Source organism: Chelon labrosus, assembly GCF_963514085.1.
Source record: "Chelon labrosus genome assembly, chromosome: 11".
Taxonomy (NCBI): Eukaryota; Metazoa; Chordata; class Actinopteri; order Mugiliformes; family Mugilidae; genus Chelon; species Chelon labrosus.
The window spans coordinates 3,693,239-3,715,352 of NC_140344.1; the positions used below are offsets into that span (position 1 = coordinate 3,693,239).

General features: G+C 40.3%; 1 protein-coding gene across 1 annotated transcript in view; it reads left to right on the forward strand.

Moving 5' to 3' along the window:
• The first annotated feature begins 3,503 nt into the window (after nucleotides 1-3,503).
• The window catches only part of LOC311495950 (voltage-dependent calcium channel subunit alpha-2/delta-4-like), a 62,500-nt gene continuing 43,889 nt past the window's right edge, over nucleotides 3,504-22,114 (forward strand). Inside the window, exons 1-7 of the mRNA XM_084555633.1 lie at nucleotides 3,504-3,706; nucleotides 11,438-11,519; nucleotides 17,046-17,162; nucleotides 18,222-18,281; nucleotides 19,931-20,093; nucleotides 20,183-20,314; nucleotides 21,655-21,715. Of these exons, the coding sequence (XP_084411759.1) occupies nucleotides 3,582-3,706; nucleotides 11,438-11,519; nucleotides 17,046-17,162; nucleotides 18,222-18,281; nucleotides 19,931-20,093; nucleotides 20,183-20,314; nucleotides 21,655-21,715 (740 nt within the window). The 5' untranslated portion in view covers nucleotides 3,504-3,581. The remainder of the gene's footprint in view (nucleotides 3,707-11,437; nucleotides 11,520-17,045; nucleotides 17,163-18,221; nucleotides 18,282-19,930; nucleotides 20,094-20,182; nucleotides 20,315-21,654; nucleotides 21,716-22,114) is intronic.

Sequence of the window (22,114 nt, forward strand, 5' to 3'; positions counted from 1 at the left end):
TGGCAAGCCAGCAAAAATGCTGGGCCCAACTCATCAGGCTGTACCATGTGTTGATACCATGGCACAGAGGGGATAGTTCTTGGTCATTTGTCTGCCTCTTAGCACTTCATTTGATTTGATCAAACAAGTATTTAACTTGTGTGTTGGCGTTGTGTTAGGTTAGTTTGATCAGTTTAGATCTAGTTTTGTTGCTCAGAAGTTATCTCTTTTATAGTACCACTTAAGTTTGCAGTTTGGTTGTTTTTACATTTTGTTGGGTATGTAAAATCCACTTTTCAGTTAAAAGCTCCTGTGGTCATGTTTCCTCACTGGTTGGCCCCTAACAGTTTTATTTATATGATATATATTTCCTTCATTATTTTCATCCTCACTAAGAAGATTAATCTTTTCACAACTTTTATTACTTTTACTTTTTTTCCCTCAAAGATTGTTAAGTATGATTTAATTTGTTGATTTTGTAGATGGGGGGGCGTGAAGATGAGGAACCATGCACAGAAGAGCCATTTTTAAATGCAGTGAAGACGTCGTGATCGGTCGCAGCAGTGAAGGATCAGAGCCTCTCTGACACTCTGATCTATTGATCACTCTGTGGTTATTCTTGTGAGTCTGATCAATATTTAATGGCTCTCAGAACAGTGAAACCACCAAACCACTGCCAGCAGTCTGCACTCACGGCCAAGTGTGATTTCTACAACTGAACAACTGCTGTCACTGTGCTGCCTAAAAGTGAGGGAGGCAGATGTGGAGGTGGATGTCATTATTTTGCTGGTACCATACGTTCCACAGTACGTGTGTAAAGGGTAAATGTTAAAAAAAAAAGTGCTAGAGAACTCTTAATGTGGGGATCAGGCTATGTTCAAGAGGATGAAATGAGGTCTCAAACTGACTTAAATTTCAGACATACTGAATACAGAAGATCAATCTATCTAGGACTTTAGATCTTAATTTCACACAGAATCAATATAAAGAAAGTCAACATGATGTCGTATTTTCTAAAAGGAGTTACTTCCCTAATTATTTCCACTTTGCGTCTCAGTTTCTCTTCATTGAACAGATTTTTCATCAAGGCCTTATAGACTCAATTTATAGATACTCAGATATGATGCATTAAAATAGCATGTTAGCTTCAAACTTAAACACAATTGCACATGCCAACATACTCTATGTGTAAAATCAAAACACTGAAGGACATAAAACAGGAGACTTAATTTTAATGCAAGCAACTTAGCTGGTGTTCCACACTCTTTCACAAGTTCCTGTTAGTACCTGCTCTGATGATATACGTGGGAGTCCCTCAGGGGTCATGGCTGGGAATTTTTGGAATACATTTCCCTGGCTGTAACTTTGGATTTTGGCTGAGCTTTATCATGTTACAGTGATCATTATTACAAGGTAATGGAAAACTTTCTGAGAAGGGAATACAAAAGTAGAATAAAAATACCTCCACCATGACTCTTAGAGTGGCGGCACAGTGGCGAGGTGGTTAGCACTGATGCCTCACAGCAAGAAGGACCCAGGTTCTGTGTGGAGTTTGCATGTCTCCCTGTGTCTGCGTGGGTTCTCTCCAGGTACTCCAGCTTCCTCCCACCATCCAAAGACATGCTCATTAGGTTAACTGGTGATTCTAAATTGGCCGTAGGTGTGTGTGTGAGTGTGAATGGTTGTCTGTCTCTCTGTGTTAGCCCTGCGATAGACTGGAGACCTGTCCAGGGTGTACCCCCGCCTCTCGCCCGATGACAGCTGGGATAGGCTCCAGCAGACCCCCGCGACCCTTAACAGGAATAAGCGGGTACAGAAGATGAATGAATGAATGATTCTTAGATTACTACAGGGGATTGATTAAAGATTTGGCGATGATATGGGAAAGTAGAAGCAAAAACCGGGGTCAAATCAGTCTCAACAGGCACAGACTAACATAGCAAGAAAGCCATATAGAAAGATGATGTGCAAATATTATAAATGCTTGTGACTTGGTTTCACTGTTTATGGTCATTTTGTTTGATGTTTTTTTCCCTATGTGAGAAGATGGAGCTGTATTCATGTAGACGCGTTTACCGAGTTCATAATTTATCTACTAATCAAGTAACTGTTATTAGTCTGTTTATAAACTAATTTATTCCAAAATCACCCTGCTTTTGTGTTCAGTTTGATCTGGCAGCTTGATGTTCATGTTTGCTGAAGTTTAACCATTAAAACCTCCTGGTGTGAGCTGAGTGAAGATCTTAGCTCTTGGTAGAAAACATGATAAACAGCAGACCAGAGAAGCAAATAACTCCAAAACAGTCACACTATCTTTGCCTTTATGAGCCTAAATGTCGCTCATTCTAAAAAACCCATCAGGCCAGGTCTTTTAATGGCTCTCATGATGATGATGATGAGAACAGTTAAAGGCAAGGAAGAGGAGGCAGAGATGGAAGGATAGTATGATCATGGTGAGTTGCAAGTGGTGAACAGCTTTGGCTTTACTTGGGTTCATCTCAGATTGATATGTGTATGTAAAGCGCCGGTGGATCTGGACTAGACCGAAACCTAGGAGTGTGTGCCACATTTTTGTTTCTGTTTCTGTGGTTGCTGGTTTGTTTCTTCCCAAACCAATAACACACATCAGATGTTCCTGTCGCTGCCCCTGGTCCAGGTATTGACCTCAGATGCGTGGATATCTCTGTGGTTAATCAGCTCATTGTCTGTATGATTTGTTTATGTGTATGTGTGTGTGTGTGTGTTTGAGAGTGCATCGGGGCATCATGTCACTGTTGGCTGGTCTCTCTCTCTCTCTTTCTCTCTCTCTCTCTCTCTCTCTCAGCCAAACTGAACCACAGGGCTTTTTTTTGTCTTCCGGCAGCTCTGATTGGTTGCAGGAGAGTCTGTCTCCAGAAATTGCTCTAATCCTCTTAGATAAAACAGAGCTCTCATCCAATCCCCTGCTCCAATCCCTCCCCTCACTCCCCCTGTTTCTCTCTCTCTATCTCTCTCTCTCACTTCCATGGGGAAGAGGAGTTTTTAATCCAAGTGGATTATGTCGCAAATTGGGCGACAGTGGAGGCAAGCAGTTGGTGAATCTGCTGCAGACTGCCGGCTTTATGGCTTCCTAAATGTGTGCATGGTGGAAAAATGGACCCACTTATTGCTCCTGGTTTTATGAAGACCAACTTGGAAGAAGCATGAAAAACCCGGAGGAACTTGCAGCAGAGGAAACGTTTTTGTCACGTTTTTTCTCTGGTGTCACTGTGATGGATTCTTAATCAGAATTTTTTTTTTTCTACAGAATATATATTTTCTCCATCAGTTCGTCCTGGGTGACTTTAAAGTCATCAAGGGTGTCTGGAATGTTTCCCTGAGGAAGATGAAAGGCTGAAACAAAGCAGGGTGAAGATGCCGGCAGCAGGATGGCTTTATCCTGGCATGACGGAAAGCATTCTGTGTCAAAAGACCACTACTACATGCACTGCAGTTTTCTGTCTTTAGCCAACATGAGGAAACCATTTCCTACAAACTCTTTATCATCCTCTTGAACTCTCAGAGCCGGTCCCTGTTTGGGAAACTGTCTCCAAAGTTTTAGAGTCCAAGCTGCGAGGAGCTCAATGTTGGGACTTCAGGGAAGCAGGATGGAGGGCAGTGCACTGGGAATGAGGAACCTCTTGAGCATTCTGGGATTTATCTGCCTGTGGATTACAGCTCAGGCTCAGATGAAGATCCCACCAGAGACGTAAGTGCCTCTTCTTCTGGTGGATCTCAGTGTATTTATCTTCAGCCCATTGTGATAAAATCATTAGGAGATGCTCAGCTATGCACTAGCCAACTATGCGTTTCCAGGTTGCATGCATAGTTTTTAGGGCTGCAACTGGGTGCAGTTCCTATGCATCGTGTTAGAATTATTTCCCCTAACTTCAGCCTGGCATGTTTGATATCTTTGGAGAAGCTAGGATCTCCTTGAGAATAAAATATACATGTCTCTGGGTGTCAACAAAGTTTGACTGGTCAGTAAGATTTAGAGGTTTTTCTGTGAAAGTGAAAACTAACATCTACAGGGCTAGATATGGGACTAAATAACTGTCTTATATCTTTCAGAGATCATATCTGAAGTTCACGATTCTCTCAGTTCCATAGGAGCTATGCTGTTATATCCCCACAGCATATATTTTCAATCAGTCTAATAGAACATGTATTCATAGCTCATGTAGACAGTTTGGAGGTCTGCATCACGTATTTCTCAAAGCAGTACTTAGTTCATAACTAACTAGTACAATGTGGGAAAACTGAAGGAGGTTCACATTGTTTGCTAGTCAGCTAACAGTCACAAAAACGGGAGCCTTACAGAGCAGTGGGCCTGTAAGCAGATGCTCCCCCTGCTTCTAAGACAGGTATTAAACGAGAAGCTTATAGCTAGTAGTCCTGATTGGACTTGTTCTAGATAAATGAAGCTTCTGACAGTAAACTCTCAGAGTGTGCTGTGCTTTCATGAAGGTCCTGAGGGAATAACTGTGTGTGAGCAGTGTCCCTCAGGGCTCCCTGACATCTGCTCTCCTTTGTTTGTCAGTCAGGATGAGGAGATGCTGTTGGATATGACTGCTTTAAATGATCTCAAGTCTGCTGTCAGAAGCTAGCGTCTGACATGATTCATGTGAAAATGCCTAATTACCAGGTTGCCACTATACGTGTATTGTACACATCAGTTTCCCCAAATCTCCACAATGGAGGTGGAGTGTTAGGACAATCCAAAGCAAAATTAATAATAATAATAAAAAAGATAATAATTCAAGTTTATCAAAAGTATCACAGCAGTATCAAGTAGGGGTATAATCTGGTGTTAGTGTCAGCAGATGAATCTAGATTGTTCTCTATAAGACTTTTAAAAAACATACATCTATACAGATGTAAATAGATGTGTTAGTCAGATGAAAATCCTCAAAATCCAAATCACAGATTCAACAAAGTTGGAGATATCTAACTACTCTAAGCAACTGACTGATGGACCTATTTGACAGGAACCACAATTCCACACTCAACGGTACAAGTAGGGAAGCATGAGATTACCTTTGGTCAAATGACCTACAGTGATGTGTGTGTGTCCAAATCATTTAGATTCCGTGTTTATTTCCTACTTTATCTGCCATATCCTAAACTGACTGATATTAACAGCTCAGATTCCTGAAGTTTTGTTTTATGGAAGACGCTTTACCTCTAAATGAATGACATGATCAAATCTATACAAAACAAAACCATTGGTCATAAAACGTACCCCCAGCGGTGTAGCTGACTTGTAGTCAATAACCGATGGGAGGCACAATTACTCTAGCTGACTTCTGTTGTCTTTATATAACTTACTGTATGCTCTGCTCTGCTCCGTTCAGAACTTGCATTGACATTTGCCCTGGGCAATCCGATCAAAAGTGACCAGCTTAAGGTACAGGTGTGAACACAGAAAGAACACACTGAGGATGCATTTAAGTGACCCAATCCCAGAAGTTGTCTTAAATATCTTGCCCTTGCGTAAGTAGAGCTTGGCATCACTCATTTAGAGAGAGAAAAAAACAACAACACACAGCTGTTATCATAAATGATCACCTGAAAAGGAAAAAGCACTGTAAGTCATGTCTATTCATTAGTAATGAGAGCCTTTTAGACATCTGCATCAATATCAGCAGTCACCCTGCATGTCCATTAGTGCTTGTGGCTGTCCCTTCCCAGAGTTAGGAGCAGCTGAAGATGGCTCTTTCTAGAACAGACACTTAACTGGAGTAAAGTTAGCTGAAAAGTTTACACTTCGTAGATTATAACAATGTTAATGCTTAATTTGATTAATATATTTATAATATATTTTAGCTGGGGTTTCATTACCTTAAAAATGACTTCATATATGAGCTGTGTCTTGTTCACTTCAGCCTATAACTAATATTTTTGAACTGTGCTATTGTAGTTTCTACACCTAGCAGCTCCATTAGCATGAACCTATCAAACAGCCTTACAGTGAAGCACCAGTGGCTCCCTGCATCTGTAGTCCGGCAGGCTGCAGCTTCCTGGAGGACACGCCCGTCCTCCCCCATCTGTGGGCGAGCACGGCTCACTGGCCTCTGTCCACACCCTCTCAGCCCGGTGACCTTCCACCGTGTCCCACATTCACCACCCAACTGACCGCCACAGGCCGGGCCAGAGATTGCCCCATCACCTGGACACAAAGACGCCTAAACCCCTGCAAATCCGCCTCATCTGTTGTGGCATGCAGAGATAACGACATATGACTTTTTGTCTTACACAGAGTGGAAAACTGTGTGACTGACTGAACGGTATAGGGAAAATACAGATTTTGTAGAATATGAGCCGGTAAGGACGTTTGCGTCTTAGGTTAGAAGCAAATGTCGCAGTTAATTCTGCCTACATAAACAACAAATGTGTTACTAACGTAGAGCTTGCAGAAATAGTCTAACAGGGTTTTAGTTGATTGTATGACTTATACAGAATAAAAGGAGACATAAAAACAAAGTGCTTTTGTTGTGGCAGCAGAGAATGTTGGTTTATCCCATAGACTGTATACAATACGTCCCCACTTCCTTGCATTGGCCAAACTGACGGTAGTTTCCCGGGGATACGGGCAGCGAAATCTTGCGAGTTTGAAGCCAGAATCTGTGCAGTACAGTCCAAGAGTGGAGCCACGCAGAGCTGCAATATCGATGACCACCCCCCACTTCCTCCAGACTCACTCATGTTTTCGTTTGATTAATACTTTATTATACACTGTACTTATTTATTCATTTATTTTTTCCAACTCTCATGGAGCAGCTGGTATGGCAACTTGTAGTGATCATGATATCACGTCCTGTTTTTATATCGTCAAATAACTAACTAAAACAAAATTCCAACAAAATGGACACTTGAACATGATCACTGAAATCATCCTTGAAAAAAAAATTATTTGACATATACTTTCGTGTTTTAATTTGGCCCAAGTCTCATCCACTAACATGTAGGGGTGGAGCTTATGACGTGTACTGCAGCCTGTCACCAGGGGGAGCTCTTCTTGCTTTGGCTTCGCTTTTGATGAGCTGTTCCGCCTTCCATCTTTATACAGTCTATGGTTCATTCCTACATTGGTCTGTGTGGCTTTCTTCTGATATATGCTTGAAATATAAGTGTGAAAGCCATGAAAGCAACTTTAAAGATTTGTTGCTTTTCAGCTAAACTAAATAATAGGTTGAATGACTTGTTTGATAATTAAAAGGTAACCATGCTCAATGAGATTTATTGGATGAGAAAGAAAAATCAGATAACACTTAACCCTCTCTTGGATTTCTATCGGTCACTTTTGACAACATTAATCCTGTTTTGTTTTTATGCCTCTGCACCAACGACAGCTATAGCTGGAGGTGTTAAACTTTTGGGTTGTTTTCGAATGTCCCTTTCTTCTAACCGAGATATCTCAGACACACCATGAGGGAATTACTTTAAATTTGAGGTTGCCTTGTGGTCTCCTGAGTTTAATAGTGTCTAACTAAATGCTACAGGATAGGGTTAATAACGTAGAACTGCGCCTTCATATGGACTCAATAAGTCAATAAGTCAGATGATGGTTACAATATTTTAACACTGCTACTTCCTGCCATTACAGCTTATTTAATTGTAGATGGTTCATCCATTCTCTCCAAGAGATTCTGTATTGATTCATCTTGGGATCTTGAAGGTCTTTTGTATACCTCTTTAGAAGTGAAGAGTAAGGATTTTGTGAATTGTACAGCTAGCACACACTGGTTCGTTCATGTCAAACATTAGCAATAGTGTTCAACAAAAACAGGTTTGAGCAAATGCAAGCAATTTGAGCAAATGCACCACCAGCTGCTGGTGAATTCAGCTCCCTGGCCCTGAAAGTCCTGGCAATGTTAACAGTTTTGAACAAGGATCTGTGCTGCTGCTGAATTTCAAGCATACTGGTCAAAACTGCCTGGCCCTTGTAGATTTACCCAACTTCAGCTACCTATTGATTTCTGTATAGACAATCATGTGTCCCTCTACACAGCAACCATAACCTCCTGGGAGTGTTTGCAGTGATAACAGAGAACTGACTGGTGAGATAGTCTACAAGTTCTGGAGTTTATGGTCCAGAAAGTGTGGATGAAGAGCGTCAAAGGCAGATTCAAGATCAAGATTCATGTCGGTTTTACTGTCACTTCCACACTATGTTCATAAAATCATACAGAGGTGTGATACACTGCTCTATAGACAGACAATGTCTTGTCAGCGTATATGTTTGTCGTATATATTTGTCGTGCAAGTGTCCATTTTGGCTAGTGGCTAGTGTGCGAAGTGTGGGAGTTTGAGGTTGGTGGGGAGCTAGTGAGTCTTTGTTGCAGGGAGAGTGTTCAGAGCTCTGATGGCCTGGGGGAGGAAGCTGTTGCTGAGTATTAGATAGTCGTCTAAGATGCTGGAAGCTTTCCTGGTGCACCTAGGACTCGGGGATGACCATGATCCTCTCTCCTGTGCGCACCATTCTCTGCAGGGTCTTTCTATCTGAAACTGCAGTTTCCAAACCGGACAGTAAATCAAAACTTTTCTTCTTGTCATTTTTTTCTTCCCATCTTCCTTTCTCCACTCTCCTCCCTTCTCTCTCTTTTTCTATCGCTACCTGGATGGGCGCCTCGATATGTGCAGGGTTCTGCTCAAGGTTTGCTTGCTTGCTTTGGGGGTCTCTGCATCTTGCAATAATTGGAACACTTATTGACACCATTTAAATATAATTGAATAGAACTGAATTTCAATTGAACCTGCAAGCTAAAAAGTAAATCTGTAGAAAGCTGAAGGCCATTGTGGTTTATGGAGGATAGTTGTTTTGAGTCTTTGACTGGTTGTAGATATGGTCCTGAAACTAAAGACAACTAAAGCAGCTCTCATTTCAACAAAAGAACAAAACAAATAAAAAATAAAAAAGTAAGACAAATTAGTTTGGACCACATACTTGTAAAATCAGTGACAACCTCACAATGCATTTTAAATAAACAGTCTGTCTGTGTGTGAGTGTGTGTGTGTGTGTCTTCACTCAACTCAGGGGATTAATGTCTAGAACAGATGGACCAATAAACTCCTCCGTTCCTCAGCACATGCTGACTAGACACACACAACCATGTGAACTCACTGCTGACTTCACACAGTCATCCTATAAATATATATATACTTATTCACCAGCACAGTGTCTCAATATTTTGATCTTTTCAGTCATCTCATTGGAAAACTATTCAGTCAGAATGATTGGTTTTCAGTGGTGCAAAATGTGTGCCTGATGAAAACTAAATAAGTGAAATACTCCTAAGTGATAGTTTAGTAGCAATTAATAGATTAGTAGGCAATTAAGTAAAAAAAAAAAAAATGCATTTATGTTATCAAGGATGACATGTGAAGAGATTAATTAGAGCAATTTTTGTCATCTCATAGACAAAATGAATAAATGACAAAACAAGAAAATGAAACGTATTAATAGTATAATGAATAATCACTAGATGCCTCCATTTTTTTTGTTACTGTTATTCAAATTGTGTTACCCTCTGACAGTCAGTCTGTTTGACATTTTTTGAATTGCGATCACATCTGGATCAGAAATGATATAACAGATGATTCTGTGTGGTTTTGTTCTTCCCAGTCTCCTAAAAGAGAGAAGGGGTCCCCGTGTAATTCAGACATCGCCTGTCTTGCTGTGTGTCCCGCTGTTGTGTTGTGAGTGTGAGTTTGTGCTGAGCACACACCTGCAGCTCTCCGCCGTGACCCAGATGAAGAACAGATTATCTAAATCTCTTTCATCACTGTCATATTTAAGGGCCTTTTTCTGCCGTAACGCAGCGCTGCTGAGCAGAGCGTTGCCATGGCAATGCACGGGCTAAACTCACAGCAATGCAACCTTCAAACACAATATCCATCTATACAGTACACTACAAGAGCTTTACAGGCAGCTTGTTGTATAGTTATGATGACACCGTTACTGGAATCATCACCACCTTTCTGAATTCTTTTGAATACTGCCTTTGCTAACCATGTATGTATACTAGTGTTGTTATTTCTTCTGCTACCACAGCTTCCAATATGTAATTTCTACTATCTTTGTCACCGTTGCTGCTTTTTGTTGAGGTTTGACACACATTTCCATTATTAAGACAAAACTGACTGTACTGATTTATTGAACTAGTAACACATTCTTCCTCTTAAAACAGTTTAGTAGTTTTGTTGTTAATGCCTTACTCTGTCTCGTACGGCCAGTGGACAGATAGTGTTCTTATGACTATGCACAGAAGTAAAAAAAAAAAAAAAGAGTGAACTGGCCATGCACTCATAACTGCCACAGAAGTGCATGTAACAGATGGAGGTCCTTCCTCCTTCGAGCGGCAGGATTTGATATCAGCTGATATCAGGGCACTCAAACCTAAGTGGTCGATCCAGAGAGAAGACTGAGGCCAGACACAGGTCCTCGTGAATCAAGAAACCAACCAGCACAAACCAGAATAAAATCCTCTTACATTCAAGTCAGCAAGGGAATACGCGTAATAATATAAATGTGTGTGTGTCCATAATACGATGGGAACAACAGGAACAACATGTGGTGCACTATTTGTTTTTTAAGAGCAATTCTCCTATTGGAGTTTGTCACTTTGATATTCATGAATGTTGATATGTATATTCAGCCTCCACCACTTCAGCCTTTTATTTAACTTAAATAATTAGTACAAGTAGTAGTGGGAGTAGTAGTAGTTAGTTACTTAAAACTGATTTAGTCTGTACACATTCTTTGTACCTTTCATATTTCCTCTTATATAGTTTTTCTTCTCTTACCTTATTGTATTTTGTCACACCTGGGAACAAATAAAATCTTATCTTACCTCAAATAAATTGTATGTCTACTGACGAAACAAATATATGCATGGCTGTGTCTTGAACTGAGTTGAGTTTGTGGTTACAACATGGGAAGTGAGGTACACAAAATGTGTTGGCTGTCAGTCACGAGAACTCTGCTGCTAACTGCTGCCTTCTAGAAGACTCTGAGGCTAATAGTTTAGCAAACTAGGCTAAAGGCTGATAACTTAAAATAGGATATCAAAGGCATAATGAAAGGACATTTGCTGGGAATATCAACATTTTCCTCAGGTGTATAAGAAGGTTACAAAGAAAAGAGAAACAGCTGCACTTCCTACTGAACTTTGCTGGAGTCTTGCAAAAGCATAAGCCAAGATGGGCTTCACAAAATTTATTGCATCACTGAAGAGGAGGCACTTTATAGAAAATAACACTACACATGTTTTTCATAGTTTTTTTTTTTTTTTTATCTCTTAAAGTTTTTATGGTTGAATGTTTAATTTTGAACATGTGCTTGTAACCTTACACAATGTAGCTCCCGATCTCATTTAAGTGGTCAGAGTGCTGCTCCTAGAGAGAGAGTTACTACTAAATATTTTTTTATGTTTTCCAGGGTACAGCAGTGGGCATCGGTGTTCTCTGTTCAGCTTCGAGAGCTCACAACCAAATACTCCGGCTCTCTGCTACTACAAAAGGTAAGTTAAGTCAAAACCGTAACGTGAAAAGCATGTTTTGGACCTCAGCCAGGGTCTGTGAAGAGTGTCCAGTTCAACCTTCAGGTCCTGATGTACACCAAAACAGAATGTTTGCAGACATTGCTCTTTTTATACCGTATTAGAGAAAAGTCAAGACCCTGAGCCGATATACTACAAGTGCGGCTGGAAATTTAACCTTTCTACAGTTTATTTTCCTACTCCACACACCTTGGTGGCAGGTGAAGTTATAGAAATAAAAAATAAAAAATGTCTTAAAATACCATATTAGTGTGCAGACTGAAGTGTTATTACCAGCAGTCTGGATTTCTAATATGTGATCCCTGTGTGGATTCAGATGACATTACTTTAGCTTCTGTCTTTCTGAATTTCCCACAATGCTGATTGACAACTGAAGAACCAAGGCAATATGAAGAAGAAAAAAGTCTATTTATGGTTCTGCGTTGGTGTCCGTTGACGTAACTCTCCGTCTGCACGAAGTGAAGGATTATTGGAATTCGACCAACACGGAGGCTACAGAGACCCGGATACATCCTTAGTCCTCCAAAAAGGGAAAGACATTTCACCTCCAAAATCGCTCAGACTGACATATTTAGTCTCTTCAAACCAAAACTATGACTGTCTGCTATTTCTGACAGTTTAGGGAATGTACGGGGAGAAACCTCGAGCAGGTCATATGGGGGAACGAATCCACTCTAATCCTCAGAAAATGTATGAGAAAACTGAAAACTAACTCTGTAACTTAGATTTACTTTTAGATTTCTGGGCTGATTTATTTTTATCTAGCATTCTGTTGTTCACTGTTCACATTAAAACCAGCATTCAGGACAGAATTGGAAAAAATAAATAACAGCACATCTGACAGCTCCATCAGCGTGCATTTCTTCCTGCCCTGCTGTTATTACAGAAACATCTACACTAACCACAGATTCTGTCACGACTTTTTAGCAGTGACATTAAATATATGAATGTCTAAGGCAAAATATTACATGACATTATTGGCACCTTAATATATTTTTAAAAACAAACACTCTCTTTATAGTTTTGAAAAGTCTGTTTTGGGCAGAATTTAATTGTCAAAGCAGTATGACAGTTTGTTCTGGATTAGAGTCACTGTGAGGCCTTGGATGACATAATACAATTTTTACTGATGGAAGTAAAACTAATGAATGAGCAGAGCCTTTAACCGGTCCAGAGGTCACCAGACTAGTTGAACTAAAAACAAATAGCGATGCAAAGTGTTAATGTTTGTTTGGATGTGCATTTGAATGTGTGTGACTGAGTGCATGTGCTAGTGTCCATCCGTGTGTGTGTGTGTGTGTGTGTGTGTGTGTGTGTGCATATCAAAACACACACACTCCCGGATCATGGTAATGCCCAGATTGAGGACCGAGCCCTCTTTACCGGCGTCAGGATTTGTGGCTTGCTCTGATTTTAGATATTCATCCATTTATCTGTCAGATTTAGATCTGTCAGAGGCAGTCAGTACTTTGTTGCTTTCCAACACACAGCCACCTCCTGTAGTTAGAACAAACAACAAACAACCCAACATGGCAACTAAATCCAACCTATAATAACTGTTATGTTGTCCCATCTAGATACTGTCTCTTTCTATGAATGTGTGAGACTGTGAGAGAAACACAGTACTGTAAACCAAATACAAACCAAAGTAATACTGAAATCTCTGAGATGTTCCAGGCTAGCCATAACGATTGTTATTGCGCCAAATTTGAGAAGATCAGTGTCAACTAAAATGAATCTAATCAAACCTGATTAGTTCCATACTGAACTCTGGGTTGTGTCTGCTGGAGTCTGATTCCATATGATCCTTGATGATGAGGCAAAATTTAATTCCTTTGTTAGCAAAGAAGCTCCCCCACACCAAATATGGCCAAATAATTCCATTTCAGTTTTTTGAGTCTTATTAATAATTTACAATTTTGATTTTAAACTCAAACATAACTTTAAAAAAGCTTAATTTGTTAAATATTATACACCCTTCCCCTGTAAGTACAGTAAAGGCCCACAAAACAAAAACACCACTAACAAGTGCATTATCTATTTAAATGTAACTACATTATGAATAAAACACCAGAACTAGCAGTATGACAAGAAGAAAATAGTCGCTCTTGCAGGGAGGGTCACTGTTCTTTCTTTGCTGCAAGGTAACATTTAAAAATAAAATACAGAAATTCTAGAGAAAAGTATGGATAATAATTTAACAACTTATTGAATTGATAATAACTAATAACTTTTTTCTCTGCCTTACTCTCTAGACTACTGTCTTACACAATAATAATCACATAACATGAATAATGAATGAATGATGAATTTTCAGTTTAATTTGTTTATTGAGGCATATTCTAATATTCATGAACATCAAATGTTCATACTTGAGTATGCCAAAATCAAGCTCAATAAGTCATCAGGACTGGATGGCTTAGAGCTTGAGAAGCTGGAGAATGATGGTTATCCCTAGACAGTTTGTTTTTCTGTCTTTGGGGGCCAGAGACATTGTTGATGTTGCTGCTGTTGACATCAGAGTTGTGTCTTTGCTGGCTGTGATGCCCACTAGACCGAGGATGTTGAGGACGACATCTCCAGCGTGGGCCATCGAACCTGCCTCTGTGCTGTCTATGTGGCCTCGGTGTTTGTTGGTAGGTGGAACTGTCATACCTCTGGGGCTGCCTCAGACAACTTTGGCAGTGACAACAGATGTGTTGTCTTGACCACAGCTGTGCAACCTCTGCACGTGAAGGGCGTGGGTAATAGTAGGTTGCCTGTGGGCGTCTTTGGTGACGGTCAGCTCTGTCATGCCTTGCAGGGATAGGCCCTTGGTACCTCGGATGGCGCTGCAGGGCCCCACCATGAGAGAAGTTGTTGTTTGCGGGGACTGAATCTGCGCGGCACCTTCACCACTTGTTGTGAAGTGGCCATCCCAGTGTCGGCTTTTGTCTTGTTTGCATCCACTGCATAGGAGATTCTGCGGTAGTGGGCAGAGAAGGTTCTTCTTGTGTCCATCACTCTAGTGGTGGTGCTTCCTGGATCTTTGCCCTGAGTGGTTCCAGTACTAGCTTGTTTCATGGACACATCATCTTCATCTCGAAGTGAAGCAGAGATTCTGCCAGGTGGGCAAGCAAGTGGTACCTGCAATGCGCACGCAGTGCCCAGATACCAGAGGAATCCTTTGTGGAGAATGAAAATGGAGGTCTTTGGGCAGTGATGCATTTTGTTGCATTTGTCTCTGGCAGTCCAGTGGTGGTCTTGCCCAAATCTTTATCCTGACATGTTCCAACATGACCATGTGCTATGGATACATCATCAACTGAATCAGAGATTCTCTGGTAGTTGGTACCTGCGATGTTTGCGGAATGCCCACATACCTCCTTGTTGAGAAGGGAACCGGTGGTGCAGCTGACCTCCATCTCTGGTGCTCCAGTGGTGGTGTTGGTCAGTATTTCCACTGCTCCAGTGTTGGTGCTGACCTCTGTTTCTGGTGCGGTAGGGTTGGTGCTGCTAGAGTCTTTGCACTGTGAAGTTCCAGCGTTATCTTGTGCGGTGGAGACGCCATCCCCAGCAGGATGCAGCCTGACACAGGCACACACAAAAACAGCGCAAGGTATTGACCAGGCCTCCAAATTCACTAGATCCCAAATTGATCAAATACCTGTGGGATGTACTGGAACAAGCCTGATCCACAGAAGCCCCTCCCCTCAACCCATAGGACCCAAAGGCCCCCACTAACAACATTCTGTTGCCAGACACCACAGGACACCCTCAGAAGGCCCATGTCCATTCTTTGATGAGTCAGAAATGTTTTAGACGCACAAGGGACATTTCTTTCTTGTCTTAGGAGGTCAGAGACGAAAATCACAGTGTAAGCAAGGAACTCACTGAAGCGTGCTAATGTAAACTCTGTAAAGCAGTGCCTCACTTGTTCTAATCACTGACTCGCCAATGTGTTTAATCGTAATAACATAGTGTGCTAAATTAAGTTAAAAATTGAGCAACAGCAGTGCATTAATGAACACTATCCTAACACCGTACTGCAGCTTTACTGGGCTTTTAAAGGATGCATATACTGTAGATGCTGAGCACTGAGGAATACCATGCATAAGAATTGAAGAAAGAAATTACATAAGTTGTGACATTTGTTTAGTAAAAGGGACAACAGTGCTAACCACCATACCACTGTGCCGCCCATAAATTAAATATATTTAATTTAATTTAAAATAGCCTAATATTGTAGGTAGAAGTCTTAGATACAGCCTAGAAAAACGCACATGTCTAGACGCACAATTCCAGACGGATGGATGCAGACTGGTAATGCTGTAAGGCAACTGGATTCTGAGGAGACTTTCTAGATCATAAGATCACAGGGCATTCCATCTCACCTGGTTTCAAGCTATGTGCTTGTGGCAGATTCACAGTAGCACAGTGCAGGCCTAACTATCTAGCTTCACATTCATATCACATCAGACTGCAGCTTGTTGTGTTCCCTCTTTGGCAATCCCTTACTACGATCATTCACTCCCTTACTACGATCTGACTGGTTGAAGTTTACTGTGATTGACACGTGGTTTGCTTACCTTTTCTAACTGACCGCCCCCTCACAACAGTTTGCAAATACAACTTAACAAAACCCATCTGGCTTATCAGGTTAGCGGATCAGAGACAGGAGACATTCATCTGGGTTATACTAAACATTTGGCTCCGCTCATGTACTTGCTTCTGTTCATGGGCTGCTTCGACTAATTGGAATTAGTGAATGGCTTAATCAAGTTATTCAGAGAGTAAATAACCAGGCTGGGCAGTCCCTCCTCATCCTCATCTGGCTGATCCACCACAAGCTTCTTGATCTAGAGAAAGTGACCTGATTACCTCAAATATCCCCTCAGTAAGACAAAAAAAAAAACAACAAACAACCAGCTACAACTACAGTTGGAGCTGTGGGCAGCAGCCTCTAAGGGCTGCACCCAGGGCGCAATTGGGGGTTAGCTGCTTGCTCAGGACGGGCACCTCAGCCATGGACACAGCGAGAGGCAAACCTGGGACCCCTTGGTCCCAAGCTGCACATCTAACCACTACTCCACAGCCTCCTGAAATAATCTGAGAGAGTAAATCTGACAATGTGAAGTATTTGATAAAATTGTCAAGCCAATTGTCAAAACCATCAGATCACTTTCATAGTTTCAGTCACTTTTTGGAAACATCTGGAAATCGATACAAATTAAAACAGATCTGACAGAAACTAATACTTCAAATCTTGTTTTACGTAGTGCAGTATGTGAGCAAGGTTTGATGCAATGTTTTTCATCTGAATATAGAACCACTGTGGACACAGAATTGACAACATATTGTGGATAGAAAAGATATATATATAGTATACAGTTATTGGACACTCATTCAGTTGTGTTTTTTTTATTTTTATTTGGATCCCCTTTAACAATGACCAGCGAAATAGCTCTTGAAGCTAAATTTTTAGAACCTGTTTTTGTTTTCACTCAGAAACTGAAGGACGTGGAGTCCATCATCAAGATTGTGGAGCTAAACGGAGATGACTTGGTGAAGGACTACTCTGATGAAATTGAACGAATGTTGGGAAGTAAGATGAAGTCAGTGAAGGTAAGGATATAAATCTGTAACTTATCAGAGAAGCTTTCCTCTGATAAGCAGATCACTCACCTTCTCTTACAGTTACAGCTACAACACAGAACAGTAGAATATTGGTACCTTGGTACCACTTGCAGCTTCAGATCATAGTAAAATACAAATTACTTAATTTGACAGAAGGGTAACTTACATTAATATTCAGCAAAATTATTCGTTTTAGAAATAGTTCTGAATTTTACTTTAATTGTGAAAGTGTACACAAAGACAAGAAGAATGACAAACATGTTTCTCAAGTCTGCCTATAGGAAGAGAGTAGGTTCCTAGACATAAGGTTTGTCATGTCAGACTATTTCATAATAGGGAGTATTTCAACTGATACAGAAAAATAAAACTGCACAAAACTGGCCAGTCCTATAAACAAACAGAGGCATCTGTGTCAACTCACAGTGTATGAAAGTCATCAAAGTGTATGACGACATCTCTGTTCATCGACACATAAGCTATTTGATTGGCCAGGCAGATATTTGCTGGAGCATAATCAGTTCTCAGTGAAGAGACTCCAGACCAACTTTCTGCCACACAAATTTTGTGGGCTTGGGGAGTTGAACTGGCCCTAACCCAGGATAGTGTCACATCCTTTTCAAGCACAGAAAGTAGTGATTTACTTTAACAACTAAAGTTACTTCTTCATTTTCCAGCATGTATAACTGCTATTATTTATAGTTTTGCATATGAATGTTAATTATTGAGATTACAGGAAAGCTGTTTCCCTGCTTTCAGCCTTTGTGCAAAGCTAAGCTAAAAGCCTTCTAGTGCCACACAATGGTGTCAATCTTCTCAGATGGAAGTTGAGTAAATGCTATTAGGAACAAGTTGAATGTTCCCTAGAGTGAGTGGGTTAATCTCAGATATGTTCTTTAAAGCAGTGGCTGCCAACCTGTTGACAGGACACACACACAAACAGTAATTTTTGTGATCACTCACATGTTACATGTTGTAATACTTTCCCCAAAATTAACTATCAAGGATTGTGGTGGTCATTTCATATTTCTTTTGTATGTTTTGTGTCAGAGGTTAGCAGAGTCAGCAGAAGATGCAGACTTGTACCATGAATACAACGCTTCATTAGAGGTCAGTGCTCTTACATATGATTTTATGTTGGTCATCAATAACTTTTATCCTGTATGAACACAAAAGTTGCAAATGATGTACAATCCTCCACAATTGTCGTATTGAGTACTTGGCCTCTGCTGTGCTTTTGTCTTGACTGCTAACATTAGCATGCTAACTGTCTGCGGATCAGATGTAAAAGTAGACGACCGGCAGCAGATTGGAGCTTAAAAGCTTCAAGCTGACACCTGAAATTAGATTAGATCAAACTTCGCTGAGCCAGTGAGGAAACTGGGTCGACACTGCAGCCAAGAAACTACACGCAGAAAATAAACGCCGTGGCACAGTGACGTTATATGACTTGATAGAATGAGGGATGGAAAGTAAATGACAATGATGAGACAGTATATAGCAGCGGGAAAGGCTAATTATTTTGATTTTTCTCTTGATTGGTGCATCTTTAATCTGCAAATTAAACCAGTTTATTCTAAATGTCTGAAAACATTAACATTTTATTTTTAAATATGATTGATATACAAGACTACATTGTTTTTATCTTTAACTTTAAATGAGATGCTATAGCCTGATTTGAGTTGCAGGTCAGAGGAGGTCCTAGAAGGCCTGTGGCAGTGTAACTAAGGGATGGTTCAGGTTCATCTAGGCCAGCCCTAGCTATAAGCTTTATCAAACAGGAAAGTTGAGTCATTACATTTTTGAAAATCCCAATCGTTCCCTTTACTGGGGACATCATTTTTAAGCAGATTCCATGCCAAAGTCACCATAAGAGAGACATGATACCAAGGCCCATGTGCCCAAGACAAACAAAACAATAACAGTGATTAGCGATTTATTATTGTCTTACTAGATATATATCATAAATTGATCGTGTACTCAGCTTGTTAGCTACAACATTAGTATTAATTAACAGTTTAAGACAGGCTAAGTCAGTTCTAAATGATGACAGTAAAGGTCTCAACTGAATCAACTGAAATATGCCTTTGATGTGTACATCTTGGCAGTGACTTGCTAGTTCTAGTTTGTGATATAAACAAGAGATACAGATTACAGAAAATGGCTAATTATTTGAATAGGCGGCCAATAAGCAAAATGCTTATTAAGAATCGGTTTATTAAAATAATAATAATAATAATAAGCAGAAAACCATCTTGTTTCTGCTCATTTCCATTCACCAGTAGCAAACGTCAACAACTTCATTAACTGTCCTTGATTAATGGCAACTGTGTGTATATGAGAATTTTGACAGAATTGAAATAAAGATTAATTTACAAATAAAAAATTATTAATGACTTATTTCTGTGCTGGACTTTGTAAAATAGAACAAACACTGCAAATGCGTCCCGATAGATCTGATACATTATCTGTGAACCGTCTTCAGCTCCAAAACATAAGATTTTTTTTTTTTTTAAGGAATCACAAATCACAACAAATCTGTTCAAACTCACAGAGTTCTGTTAACATAATAAAGCTATAGCTTTGGTAACAGAAGCTGAACGTAACAAAAAAACAAAATAATATATCCCAAATCCATAACAAAATCATGTGGATGCCATTTGTTTGAAATGGTTAAAATTGTGTTTTCCCTTAGACTTACTTACTTCCCCTTACGTGTTGGTACTTGCTTAGTCACTCCCCTCTGCTGTCTTTCTCAGTTTGATTACTACAACTCCATGCTGATCAACACCATGGATGAGGATGGGAACTATGTGGAACTTGGGGGAGAGTTTCCCCTTGAGGAGAATGAGCATTTCAACAATCTGCTGGTGAACACACAGCAGAGTAACATCCAGGTTCCGACCAACGTCTACAACAAAGGTCATTGCTGTTTTACATCTGCACTGTCATTAGCAGCCTTGTCTCTCTTATTCAAATATCTGAACCAAGATGCGTCTACCTCTGTGCAGATCCTAACATCCTCAATGCCATCTACAACTCGGAGGCATTAAACGACGTCTTCATCAGTAACTTCCAGAAGGATCCCACACTCACCTGGCAGTACTTTGGCAGTTCCACTGGCTTCTTCAGGATCTACCCTGGTGAGTTCAACACTGATGTCAGAGGAGCTAAAATTCATTTTGTGGGTCCATCTGAAACTGAATAGAATAAGAGGAAATTTACATTTAGCACCTTTTGGGTTTAGGATGTTGCATCAAACAGTAAGTTTTTAGTGTGTCAATGGAGAAATACTATTTAGAGAGAGATTCATTTTAACAACCAGTTTGACCATGAAAGCTTGGTCAGAGAGAGTTAGACAGACTGCTGTCACGCATAGACTGTAAATAAAGATGGATGCAGAACAGCTCATCAAGTGTGAAGCCAAAGCAATTAGAACTCCGCCTGGAGTCTGGCTGCTCTATAAGTCATAAGCTCCACCTCCTCCACGTTAGTCGCTGGGACTTGGGCCAAACTAAAACACTAAAATACACATCAATTTTTTTTTTTTCCAATAATGGTAGGTAGTTAATATAATGCTGGGGCATATTCACGTGTCTATTTTTCTGATAAGTTTCGTTTAGGTTATTTGACGCTATAGAAACAGGCTGTGACGTCATGAAGACTACCTGCTACCATGCCAATCACTGTGGCAACAGTTGGTCCCGTGGCACAGTGAGAACAGGAAAAAATACATAAATGCGTAAAATCCAACATTTCTTGGACAGTACTGCGTAGACTGTGACTCCAAACTTGCCAGATGGCGTCTCGTGTAGGCTATCCCCGGGAAAGAGGCATCAGTTTGCCCAATGCAAGGGAGTGCAGACACTTTGTCCATATTTATGTACTGTCTATACTGTCACAACACGGGAGCCACAGACAAAAAAGGAAAGAAAAAGAACAAGTGTTAATATCTCTTTAGTAATGCCTAAAGTTATCCATTTTTGCCTCCTGACTCCAATCTTAGTCATTCAATTTTTGTTACTTAGTCACGAAAACTACAGAAAATTTTGCCGAGTTTCTCTCAGTGACATTTAATTTCTCTACCCTCTTAGCACTGTGCGGCCACAACTATCATCATCAGTAGAATTACGATGGTTTCAGGGGATATTCTCATTTATTGCCAAGTTAATTAAACATAATTGTTCAAACACACACAAACACCCCATCCATGTCCCTACCTCATGATTCAACAGCTAGACTCCCATCAGTAAATCCAGTTAACATTATGATTCCCAAACTGTGACCCAACAGAGTCACACTCTCTGTGCAGCCTGATCACCTAGCATTAGTGTTAGCACTTACTTGTTCTATCAGATCAGATTACTCACTCACTTACTTACTAAAATAATAATTAGAAGCCTGAATATATGTAGATCATTATTACCATCTGTGTCACAGAAGGTAAGTGGACTATAAGCTGACTCTGTATGTTCTCTGCCAGGTATTAAATGGACTCCAGATGCCAACGGTGTGGCAGCCTTTGACTCCAGGAACAGAAACTGGTGAGTTTTCTCCACTGGTTCTCTGAAGCGTGTATGTCTTCAGGCCCCATGCCAATAGGGGGCACCTGAGATAAAAATTTGAAACTACAGCATCAGCAACACGTGTGTGCGCATGACTCTTTAAAGAAGTTGAGTATGACAACAACACATTTTCAAAATTCAAAATAAAAAAGAAGTTATTCACTTTGAGTGAAAAAAAGAAAGAAAAAAAAGAGGAGAGAAGAAAGCAATAGACTAGAAAGTGAAGCAGATAATGATGATGATTATTATTATTAATAATAATTTTGGCCTTAACAGTGAGAGAGAGACAATTGAATAAGATCTCTCTCTTCCACTAGAATCATTTAGTTTAATCTTTCTTTGACAGTTAACATTAGTTTTACGTGTTGTTTAATAGGA